General features: G+C 36.5%; 1 protein-coding gene across 12 annotated transcripts in view; it reads right to left on the bottom strand.

Moving 5' to 3' along the window:
* The window catches only part of MCTP1 (multiple C2 and transmembrane domain containing 1), a 185,627-nt gene that overhangs the window by 115,403 nt on the left and 57,439 nt on the right, over positions 1–12,785 (bottom strand). For all 12 annotated transcript variants that reach the window (XR_003530831.1, XM_027662940.1, XM_027662942.1 and 9 more), the window contains 2 exons: positions 11,912–12,082; positions 10,239–10,369 (listed from right to left, as the gene is read on the bottom strand). Coding sequence is in view for 11 of the 12 variants with exons in the window: in XM_027662940.1 (XP_027518741.1) it covers positions 10,239–10,369; positions 11,912–12,082 (302 nt within the window). In the remaining variant the exon portion in view is untranslated. The remainder of the gene's footprint in view (positions 1–10,238; positions 10,370–11,911; positions 12,083–12,785) is intronic.

The following is a 12,785-nucleotide window of genomic DNA, read 5'->3' as shown; positions in this document are numbered from 1 at the left end:
GCCAGGATAAAATCTGATGCCACAACCCCGTATATAATAAGATGTCTCACTTTGTAATGAGCAGGGACTGCTTATAACTGCGCAGAGTGGCTGAAGTCAATCCGCCCTGCTTGATCCCTTTCTGAATAACTCTGGCTGTACCATACACTGAACTAATGAAGAATGACTCTATATATTCCAGACAGCAGAAATAGCTTCGCAACGTCTTTAGAAATACAAGGCAAAGCATGGAAAGAAAAACAGTATCACTGCTATCAAAGAGCTGACCATAACCTTTTAAATAAAACAGTTATACCTTAGGGTAAGTAATTAGTGTACAGCTTAGAAGTTTTAATATTTTAATTTGTATAACGCACAAGTTTCAACTTTCCTAGACTGCCACTCTGAGTGTGTATAGAAATTCAGTGTCCATGTCAATGTAATGCCAGCTGGCATTGCACAGAAATTTCTGTGAAAAAGCACTATTTGGAATACTTACAGCATCCCAAGATGAGTTTCGCCAAAAGTCATTATTCTAAAAACAGTAACAATACTGAAATAAAATAAATGTGTATATTCTACATCTACTTTAGCCTCTGAATATTCTCCTTTCACCTCTGATTATTTAATGTGACAAGCTGCCATGTGACATGTACTATTTGCCACTAACTCACTAAACTAAACATCTAGCAAACTCTTTTAATAAAATGTCAATTGATTTTGAAGAAAAAATAATGTGGTCACCACAGGGTCAATAAACTGAGAAAAAGGTGGTAGACATGAATAAATAGCCATTTAAGGACAAGAAACAGTCAATTATGAGAATAAATGCAGCCTCATAAAATGAGCATTCTGCTATCATAGGCAGATTAGATTTGCTACAGGAAAACTGTCTTTTATTATTTTAAAAACATTTACTGTCTGTTGTGCAGCTGCCTAAACTACTGCAAAGCTCATATGGTAATAAGGTTGAATTATCTTACAATGAAAAAATTTCTAACTTATGCAGCATTCTGAGCTTAATGTTTACCTTCTATTTTGAACCTTTCAGATAATAAGAAGTGAGAAATTAAATTAACAACAGTAAGGAAAAAAAAAGCTATTGCTGTCAATGCAGGTTGGTGGTCAATACAAGTTTTGCATATGTACATAGACTGTCCTATTCTTGTTTATGATGCAGGGAGAAATATAAAGCCCTCCTTAAGATAAAAAATATTGTAATCAAGCATTCAAAGCTCAAGGAGGTTAAAATACTCCTGGTTGTAAATATTCTTTGATAATTTATTTCAAAACAGATATCCCTCAAAAGTAGGGCTCAGCAACAATATTGAGACTCCAACCAATAATCATTTAAAGAATCAGTCTAAACTCAAAGTCAGTAAAAGAATCAGAAAGTCATTATGATACTAGTAATGCAGAAATAATCCAGTCCTCACTTAAAAATAGGCAACAATAACTAACCCCTCTGGAGAAAAACCCACCTACATTCACCAGAAAAATGCAATGAGTGTTAAATTTCAGGGTTTACATCAGAGTTACAGACACAATTTCTCCAATTCCTGAAGTTACAAGACTTTTGCAACATCATTATTTAGGCTAAAAGAAGCAACTGACAATTCAATTTTATCTATGCTGCTTTCCTACAGCTATGAAATACTCCTAATAGCAGAACAAATTACCTGAGAAGCATGTCTCTATCGACTGCTTGATAAATCTCCATGAACAGTCCATCACCAGCTTGTTATTTCCTAAAATCATACAAACAGTAGGAAATGCTCTGGAAACTTTTTTTCCAGTGCAAGCCTTAATCATTTTAAAGGGAAAATATCCTCTGAAGAGTTCTCAGATAATTTGATAAAAATCTAGAGTTATTCCATTAAGGAGTGTCACCACTGCACTTTATAGAAGTCCAGGTTAAGAATGTCTCTGTGCGTACACAGTCAGGTGAAAGCATATTTCTCACTCTCCGCCAGGTCCTCTCAATCCTGGCCTTACAGGGTATGAAGCTCGCATGTGTCTAATTCAAAGGTGCCAAGGCTCAAGGAGCATCCAGCATAACGTGAGTGCATCTACAACACATGCATTTCAGACAAATGATAAGACTTCACAATTTACAGACACTATAGGAGAAATTGCAATTTTCTCCCATTAGTAGTTGAATTTTTCATGATAAAAAATCAACTTTGTTTGCTCTTATGCCAAATTTTCCTAAAATACAAAATAAAAAACAAAATCTACTTTGTCCTCACCAGATCTTTGTATGGGACCAAAAAAAGCAAAGGAAGTCTGGTTTTATTAAGGCATTACCTAAACACTAACCCTGTCCTAGAATAACTTTGACAGACACCAATAGGAAAACCACAATACTCCTTTTTCTATTGCATTTCCTTAGAAGGACTGAAGTTAATAAAATACTTCTAAAGATAAGAACCTGTTTGGAAAATATCAATTTTCCAAATGTAAATAACTTTGGAAAGTTGAAGTCGACAATGCTCCTTTACATTTTACTGACAGTATATACAAGTATTCCAATCTTTAAAGCTTTAGCAATGCTGACTTATATCAGTTAAGATGTTCTCTTAAAAGACATTTGTCACCCACAACTGTTTCCATGGAGAACAAAGATGCTTTGAGGATGAAGGTGAACTTGAATGTTACCAGAAAGTGGTGCAGAGTGAGTGAGAAATTTTTGTCTCATTTTCTCAAATTGAGGACCATGAAAAATTACAGCCACTTTGAGAAGGCCATAAGTTTCATATGACCAGCAGCTGTCACACTGAGAGCACAAGACAGTAGTAACTTCAGACAATCCAGTTTCTTAACGAATTATTACTTACATGATGCTGCTGAAAGAAAAGAGTTCACCACCTGTAAGGAGATCAGCCTGAAGAATTACAGCAAAAAATTTGCCATTAACTCCATAGACAGATTTCCAAGTATGGCTATAAATCAAATCATAGAGAGAACTGTAGTTTTTAGGGCAGTTTGAATATTTCTGCATCTTCCATGCTGTATGATCCCTTGGCAGCACTACAAGTGTTGGACTGGGGCACTAGAACCACCACCGTGGCTGGCTGACCCCTCAGAAAGAGGCATTAGGAGCATGCTCCCCCCCATCAGTTCTGCATGTGAACATTCCCAGGCACCATGTATATTTGGATTTTCAGGCCTTGAGAGATCAGAGGGGAGAAAAACCATGCAAATGCATCACGGTTGTGTGCCAGAGTTATTATAGATACAGATACAAATTGCTCAGAAACAGGGTACAGCTCCCATGGAGGAAAATTTGAAGGTTCAAGGGGAATCTACCACTTGTCTGAAACTGTGTTCAGTGTGTTAATCGTCTAAACTTTCAGAAATATATTTCAGATTTATTTTTAATTTGAATATATCTGGCCTTTGGTTCTTTTTATGCCTTTCTTTACCCAGTTGAAAAAGCCTTTAGTGTTTCATGTTTTCTTCTAGTGAAGGTACTCATACGCTATAATCATATATCTTCTTCATCTTCCTTTTGATATGCTAAACATCTTCTGCTCCCTATACATTTCCTAGGAACATATCTCCTGCAGCCCTCAAATGACTTTTTGTAACTTTTCTGATCCAGTGAAATTCTCCTGCATCCTTTTTAAAGTGTGGAAGGCAGAACTATATGTAGTATTTTATTATCAGCATGTCTAACAGGTAAAAATCACCTCCCCTCTCTAGTTCTAACAGAACCTGGAATGTAAGACTGCGTTGGCACCCTGGTGAAATATCCTTGCTAATGAATGAATTACAAAGGTAGCAACATGACATAGAAGGCCTCTTAAAAGCCAGGTGGCCAGGCAAGTGAGAGACAGCAGATAGTGAGATCATTTTCTCACATGACAAAATAAAGCATAAAAGAGGAACTGGCACAATCCTAAGTGTTAGGGACAGAAAAGCACCACTTGGCTACAAACCAGGCAACTTAATTACCATCATGACTTGTTCAGGAACACAGCCTTTTAACTCCACTGTGATCCAGGTCTATGCTGCTCCAAAGGATGCCAAGGAGAGGAAACTGTATGATTCCACAATTAGAACTGAGCTGGACACACATCAGAAGCAGCGAGGCATGAACTGCTACAATTAGTGAGACTCCACATCCTTTATGAGCAGAGTAAAATGTTCCAATAAAACCAAGGAACAAAAGGAGAGGGAAAATTCTGCAAAGCACTGACAGAAAATGACACATCTCAGAAATACTCAGTGTTGACTGCAGTAATGTGAACTTCTTGGAAGAATCAGAGTGTGACATTTTTAACTGTAAAGATAATGAAAATGAAATAAAATAATGGACTTCACACGATGCTTGTGAGAGGTGTTCAATAGAGGTGATAGACTGAAAACCAGGAAAGCTCCCAAAGGAATTGGAGAGTGTAACTCAGCTAAATAGGACATTGACTGAGGACAAGAATGGTGGTGAGCAGGGGAAGCTGGAGCGGACCCCAGGGAAGCTGGGACGACAGACCTCAGCAAGACATGGATAACAATGCTCTCATTTGCCATGTAGCAACACCTGGAATGTAGGAAAGAGCCCTGCAGTTTTGGGTAAGTAAGTCATGTCTACAGAAATACACAAAATACAGGACAATCTCACCAGTCACCAAGCAATTCCTGAATACCGAATAAGTGTTTATTGCTTACTAAAAGAAATACAGTCCGTGCCACAAAAATTTCAACTTTGAAATGATAGATTAGCTTCTTTGTAAGCACAGTTCTTCATTATAAAACTACAGATTTACTTTTGAAATTGCACAGGTAGAAAATATTACTTAAAAATGGGTTTATGATGTGGTATTTCCTAGTTGTCCCTATGGCACAGCCATACACTACAGACTGGTAGTGCTGTCACCAATGCAATTTCTTTGCAACAAAATTAACACTTTCATCTGCTAAATGAGCCTATTTTTTTGATTAACATTATGTCTCCCTATATGGTTCTTCCCTCACTAGTCGGTCCAAGAACTTTTGTAGGAGGTTTTTCACAGCTGCAATCTGTGCCCTTCAGAAATCCTCACAAAAGCCTATCTTGCACCCTTCACCACTTTCTACACACTGTCATGCTCTTCATGTCTAAGTACCCATTCCTTCTCTCTTCCTCTTATTTTGCCACTCTTCAAGTTGTAAATTTCCATATGCAGGAAGACATAGGGTCAGAAGCAGGATCCATAAACAGTCCAGCCTGTATGCAGCATTCTGTATTTCAGAATACATTGGGGAATACTATCAGTTTCGCAATAGAATGTGTCAATAACAAATGTCAGTAAGAGTTTTAAATAATAAAGTATCCAGTAAAAGAAAGTTACTGAAGATTTGTGAACCAAAACTGAAATTTTTTTTGGCCTTCTAACAGAACAGAAGTGCCTCTGCATTAGTAAAGATGTGCAGAGATAGGACTAGTTAAGGTGTGGAATACCTGAAGGTCAGATTTTGAGATGCAGTATTTACATCTAGCTCCTTTTAACAACAATCAGAAATGGAGATGGTTCAGCACATCCTAGGATTTTTCAAGGGCAGGCCTGGTAGTAGCATTTTTAGATTTTAATGCTTCAGGCAAAATCTTTATTTTACATCGAGAAATGCATCTGCAATAATTTAACTGTAGTATAATCAACAAACAATTATACAGACAGGCTGTTGGTTGTGTGCTTGTCTATGTTTGCACAGAATTGCTGTGTAATTCACATGCACACAGAGTTCAAATCTCAAATTACAACAGCGTATTGACCACTATGTTTACATTTTTAATACAATACATCCTTCCAACGTTACTTCAACGTGCAGAATTTTCAAACTACCATGTGAAAAACATTTCTGAAAGACTGGCATAATAAAGCACTCTCTCCAATTCCAGAGGAAGTCATCTTGCCTACAGAGTTTTAAAAAATAGAGAAAACTGCCAAGATTTGGCAATTTCAAAATTACCATGGACTTTCACAAATACTGTTCAAAACCTTTTTCTCAGGTAACAATATTTAAAAAAGGAAAATTGCTGGTATTTTATCACAGTCTCCACAAGATCTCTAGAAAAAAATCTGGGAAGAAACACTTGCAGTAGCATATTTAGTGTGCCTTTCACCCAACTTTATATACATGTTGGAGTATCCATACACAGCTTTACAGCATCACTCAGTTCTCTATGATAATGCTCAGTCTCCCATAGTGAAATTATGCAAATTTCAGTGGGAAAAAAACCCTCAAACCATAAATATTATAATTTTATATTTTTAAAATAAAATCTCACTTTAGTTTAGAACTTTGATAGCGTATCCCAGTGCTTTCAGATTAATCACAGAATCATAGTTGCATATTGGCTGTATTTATGTACAACCAAAAGCCTATGGTATTTGTACATCCACAACTCTATACCTTTGTAACTGAGAAAAGACTAAACAGACAAGACATAGCAAATTAGGTACTGAAAACCTAAATACTTAATTTTCAATATTTTAACTTTTGTATTTCATAACATCCATTATACGGATGGTCACTAAATAAATCTGAATTTTCATGACAATATTTAGAGAGTTTATGGGAAATTTCAGTTTGCTACAGATAAAATTAATACATAGCCTTAATGAACATACTATACACAAGGGTCTTTTTTTCTTAATTTGCACAAAATAAGAGCAAAAGTCAATGTAATTTTAAAGATGAATATGTATTTTTTCATACCAATAAATAATGTTATAAATCCTGCTGCACTGGATTGCAAATAACTTCAGCTGAATAAAACTGCATGACATGGGATCTACTTATCCGGTATGTTCACAGAAACAACTTGTTCTCTGACAGCACTCATTCTTGGCAATTTATTGCAGCTGTCAGCAGCCAATTTGTTCAGATTACTGCTACGCACAAAGGTGTAACAATCATGAGGATTTATTAACTGATTATCGTAAAGGCGACAGTCAGAATCGCCTTAACACAAATGATAAGGAATTTAAATAATTACATGACAATTAAAATCACTTCACCTTCATTTTGATCTTAATATTACCTACACAACCTTACTGCAGTGTATGTTTTTAATCATAGGAGCATATTGACTTGATACAGAACATAAATTACTTGTTCATAGCAAAAAGATGTGAATATTAAATGTACTCAGACTGTACAATATATATACACATACATATGTATTTCTACTTACCAGTTGAAACAACAAGTAATACTGTTTATGCAAGTCTACACGCTTATTTGAATGTTGTGTGGCTTTAGTTCCTGGTGCTTTCCATAAAAAGAACTTCTCGACCTCATGTACTTGGTCCTGGAATGCTCGTTGTTTTTTAAAAAAATTATATTCAGAAGAATGCCAGTATTTCGCTTCTGTAACATGAAGCTCAGTTGTGACAAGACCAATGTGTTCTCATACAAATCAGCACATGATTGGAAATATATTTTCCTCAAGGCTTTTGAATGAGGTCTTTTCTCAGGATTTTGAAATCTCGAAATAAACACTGAATTGGTTCCAGGGTCTGGGGATTTTTTTAGAATATTCTAAGATGGAAGTTCACAAGGTGCTACAGCCTTTGAACTCCCATGGAGAATGCACACAGCTGAAACTCAAATGAATTTTATAAACCTGTAGTGCTCCAAGTTAAGAATGGAAATCAACCCGTTAGCATTCCATTTCAGGAACCGCCATTTTGAACGTGCGTTGGCATCAAGATGAAGACAGAGTTTTATGCTACTTATGCGACAGACGTTCTCTTCTCCTTTTCTCAACTAGGATGAAATGCCATTACTTCCACCCTCTTAACATCTTCCTCCCTCTTACAAGCCACCCCTTCCACTTCTGTCCTCCTGTTACGTCACCCCAAAACCAGAATCTCAATTCCATGTCTTCAGCCTTCTTGAACATTTTTCCTGCATCTTCTCACCCTCAGAAATGTATAGCAAACCCAAGCCCTCGCAATCTGAGCACACATGCTGTTGCCACTGTGTCACAATCCCAGCTTTCATCTGGTCCTTACCATGCTCTAGCCTAACAAGTACAACGATATACAAGGCCCACAGATGTCTATTTCCCTGACTCCCTACTTCTTCTATTTCACAAAAGTGCAGCTGAAACGGTATTATTCCAGGAGAGTTTATGGCATTCTTATTTGGAATAGAATTTGCAGGTAACTGAGCTCAGTAGAGTAAAAACACAGGTCTCCTGGGCTATTTTCCTGAAGATCCTGGAATTTGGCCCTTCAACCTTCCACCTGGGAAACCTTTTCTTCTGTTTTCTCAATTTGGTTTGTTCTTTCCCTCAATGAATAGGATCTATTCAATCAAATGTGCCTTTTCCCTAACTATTCTTTGGCCAGGCAGGACATCTTCAAGAAACAATTGTTTTCATTTGCATTTAATAGAAATATTCTTATATAATATTACAGCTGCTGCATGCACATTATTCAAGCAAGCAGGTGAAAGGAATTACCCTCCATTCTTGACCAATGCTAGAATGCTACCATGAAGTCTTTTGTTTCCCTCCCACAGCCTCATTATCACTTCTTCTGGAATGTGAATTAAAATATACATGTGCCTTGAGAGCCATAGAGCCTTAGTTATGGAGCACAACTCAGCCATGCTTTTAAAAATTAACCTACACTCACCATAACACACGCACACAAAGAGCAAGTCATAATGTGTGCACCAAGGTATTTCCAGTTTTTCAAGGCAGCCTTTAAAAGAGAAACTGGGAAAGAGAAGTCAGTGTTAAGTGGAGCTGTCAGGTGTTGGTGATTTTTATCCACAATGACCAGAAAAGAATATCAGGGAGGGGAAATATTAAGACCTATTTTTGTATTCAGACTGAGCTTGACAAATGACGGTTTTCAATGGAAATCTTCATGGGAAGGAATTTGTTTGCAGGTTGCATTATCCAGAGATAAGGTACCAACAGAAGGTGAAATGAGAGAGTATCTGAAAGGACAAGCTTAAGAGGGACTATACATACACTGACAGAGAGGTTACAAAAATCAAGAGCAGCAAGATTTCAGCAAGTACGGCTTGGATGATGATGTTATGAAAAATCACACATGAAAGCTTCACCATCTTTCAGATAAGAGGGTAAAATAATGAAGAAAATAGGAATAATTTCCCAAGGTATATAATATGTCAACATAGGACTAAATGATTACACTAGTTCAGAAAAACAGTTACTGCTACCATATATGTCATGGCGTTTCATCATATAAAATAAAATCCTACTGTGTGTATTTTTGAAAAGTGCTTTTGTCGATATTAAAGTTGTTTGCTTGCCACAGACTCTGTACATATTTTGAGTTTGCAGAATTTATAGTAAGAAGTAAACACAGAATATTATTCAGCTCACCTAATTTGATAAAGAAAGCCATTACCTTAAATGGAACATGAGGGAGGAAAAGGTCAGTAGAAACATTGCCATACTGACAACAAAAATACATGGTTTGGTCTGTGGGATTTCCATTCCTGATTTTAATCACCAAAAAAAAAGTATTCTTGCTAGTTAACACTACCAATGCCCTAGTGAAAGCACCTACAACCAATACTCTTACAAACAACCAAAATATCTAGGATTAATAATTATTAATCCTATTATAATGACTGTATGATATCAACGAAAGTATGATGTAAAAAACATCTGAGCTTTCCAAATAGCAGCTACTTCATAGAATCTAAAAGCTCAAACAGTTTTTTCCCAATTAGCTACCAGTTAATGCCACTTCCTACTCTTTGAAATGGAGCATAGCCACACAAATACATACTATTTCTTGAACTCTAAGACAAATTCACTTTTCCTGAATATAAATTAGGTGAATGATCTTATTTATTTGCCCCAAAAGATATGTGCAGTCTTTCAATACTCTATTTTCATTTACCAAATGGATTGATACATAAATTTGGTCTTATGCATCTATTACAAGTCAAAAGAGTTATTTCTCCTCCAAACTGTATGTTGCTGTATGGAACCTCCTGCATCTTGGTAATTGCGCTACACGGGGGATTTTTATTTTTGAAAACCTCAATCTATTAATTGGTAAAAGCTGCCATCTACTGGTCAGTAAAAATTATTTTACATCATCAAAGTAAAGAATTACATCAATGCAGCAAACTGTACTGGGATATTGCAGAAAATTCTCCCCGAACTTTAAAAAAAACAAACCACACAACAAAAGCAAGACCAAATGGTCATAAGAAATAGTTTCAACAGCAAGGCTCATTTTAATGAGCCCAGGGAACAAGAAGGCTGGAATTGCACAAACCTGCCAATAAAATCATCCTTTTTGCCAGCATCTTTGTCCCACACTGTAATATCAATAATTCCACCTCGTTCTTCATAGAGATGAAAGTCAAACTGCTCCCTCCACTGAGGATTCAAAGTTTTTGGCACAATCTGAAAGGAGATCAAAAAAGAAAGTCATATTGCATAGTGTAGGCACACACTTTCTTGAACTGTAAATTTCATCTTTAGACTCTGTTCAGGAAGTTTTTTTCTGTCTGCAGTATCAGTATCTCAAGCAGGGAGAATTAAAAAATAGTATAATTAGGAAAAGACTACTGGCCAGTGCTCTCATGCCTCTCTGACTTAACAGCAACCTCCAAAATCCTGCAACCTGTCCACCTTCAAAAGCCTCCTGAACAAACGATTTGCCCTGGGAATGGAGCCATTTCTCTGTAGAATAATTATGTCCTCTCTTAAGTGACAGTTAGCTGTAAAGTTGTGTCCCTGAGCCCAAAAGAAAACAAAGCACTTGCAATGACAAGTAGATGGTGACTGTACTTAAACAAACAATTTTATCACGTCCTTTTACCCTAGCTCCAGTAATACTGGGAGAACTACAATACTATGGTTTACTTTGTATGGAATAAATTTTTTTTTTCCAAAACTGTATTTTACTTCCTTTCATTTAAAACCCAGATGAAAGCAGCTTTCTCAATCATTTTCAGTCTGGTTACTTCTGACTTCAATGGATTTCAGTCCATGTACTTCTGACCACACTGCGCAGAACGAAAAGCTTACAGATTTTTCTATCAAAATGCAAAAACAGTATTCACAGTAGTCACACATGTCCTGAGCAAGAAACAGCCTAGTACCTTCCCTATTAAGGAAACACTACTTCTTACACCCACCAGTTCTACTGGCTTGAAAATTCATAGAGGATTATGAAAATTTTTTATTCACAAAAGCATGAAATTTGATTTCTTCTAATTTCAGATTAAGAGGCACTAATGCAGGCTCAGAGCTCTGCAAATACAGCAACTAAATGTTCCTGGCTTCTTCTTCAATTTCTCCCTCGTCTGGCTGTGAAAACCACAGCGGTCATCATTGCCGTTGAGAGAGGAAGGTCATGGTGGTCCAAGCATCTTCCATAAACAGCAATTTTCAAAAAAGGAAGGGACCAGGGGAATAAAAAAAATAATAGCAAGAAAGCCAAGAAAGTTTCCACATTAATTGTCTCCCTGATCAATCCTCTCTACCTGTGAAGTTCATACATAAAGAAAACTTTAATGAAACTTGCTGTAAGGACACAAAGAGAAAAGTGAGAATATAAGCATGACATGATTTGAGGATAAGACAATGCAAAGGATCCAAGAAGCAACCAGCATCAAGCCTGGAAAGTAGTTGTCACAATCACTCTGCATCTCTCCCCTCTCATGAATGACTCCTGCAAGAAATAAAAGCCAACACAGTCTGTACAGAATATCAGGTGTGCCCTTTGGTACACCCAAATTTTTCAGTGCTACATTTTCCCCCATCTAGTATTACTTTTGTTTATAATGAAATAAAAAGAAACATCCAAACAAAGCTCCAGGTGCTCTGGCAACTGATTATTACAGTGATATATCTCCATCACTACTAAGAGTCATACAAGGTAAAAAACCCCAAACAGGAATGAAGCATTTCAAAAACATTTTCAGTCACAGCTAAAATTACCTTGCTTTTGTACTTCTGATGCCCCATTCGGAACTTCACATACGGATCACTTAGTCCATTTGCATCCATCGCCTTAAGTTCACGACCTTCTATTAAGGTAACACTAACTATCCCTCTCCATAGCTGAGACTTTCTGTGCAGGTCTGAGAGACGTAAGCTCTGGGTCTGAAACTTCAGGGAAACAAAAGCATAAATTTAGTTTACACAATTCCAAAAATTTCCCCTGCTTTTCAATGTTCAATTTCACATAACCAGGAATTTAAAACAACCACTTTAAGCCATTTTGAAGTTACTGTATAATACATATGCAAACAATACTGCATAGAATAACTTGGAAAGAAATAAAACAGTGACAATTAAGCAGATAATGTCATATAATGCTTTAAAGGAAGAAGAAAGAAGAACAAATGCTACTTAAGGAAATGTGTATTAAAACAAAAAGGTGTTTTTTCTGCTTCACTTCTCCCTCTGCTGATAAGAATACAAATAAATGTTGCAAAGTCTCTTCTGTTAGTAGTATATGACTGAATAAACTTGAAGAAACATTAAAATAAACGGAAAAAAACAGTGACAATACAAAACTTCCATTGGAATAATATAAACTCCTGTATCTCAGCCTATAAAATGACATGGTGTTCTCAGAAACACTCATTAAATACCACCATAAGTTCAAGAGTTTCTAAACAATGTTGCAGAACCTTTGTTCAGAATCGTGCAGAAACTTGCAGACTGCAAACCCTTGGCCACAGATTTTGTGGGTTAAAAGAAAATTCACACACAAAACAGTTGGCTCATTTCGTTAATGAACTCCACTGGGAGTTGGGTGAGCAAGAGGCTATAAACTCAAGTAATTTAAGATCATCTCCAGTTTGCT

This window comes from Corapipo altera, unplaced genomic scaffold, assembly GCF_003945725.1.
Source record: "Corapipo altera isolate COAL_440 unplaced genomic scaffold, ASM394572v1 61167, whole genome shotgun sequence".
Classification (NCBI taxonomy): domain Eukaryota; kingdom Metazoa; phylum Chordata; class Aves; order Passeriformes; family Pipridae; genus Corapipo; species Corapipo altera.
This window is presented reverse-complemented; position numbering and strand designations above follow the sequence as displayed.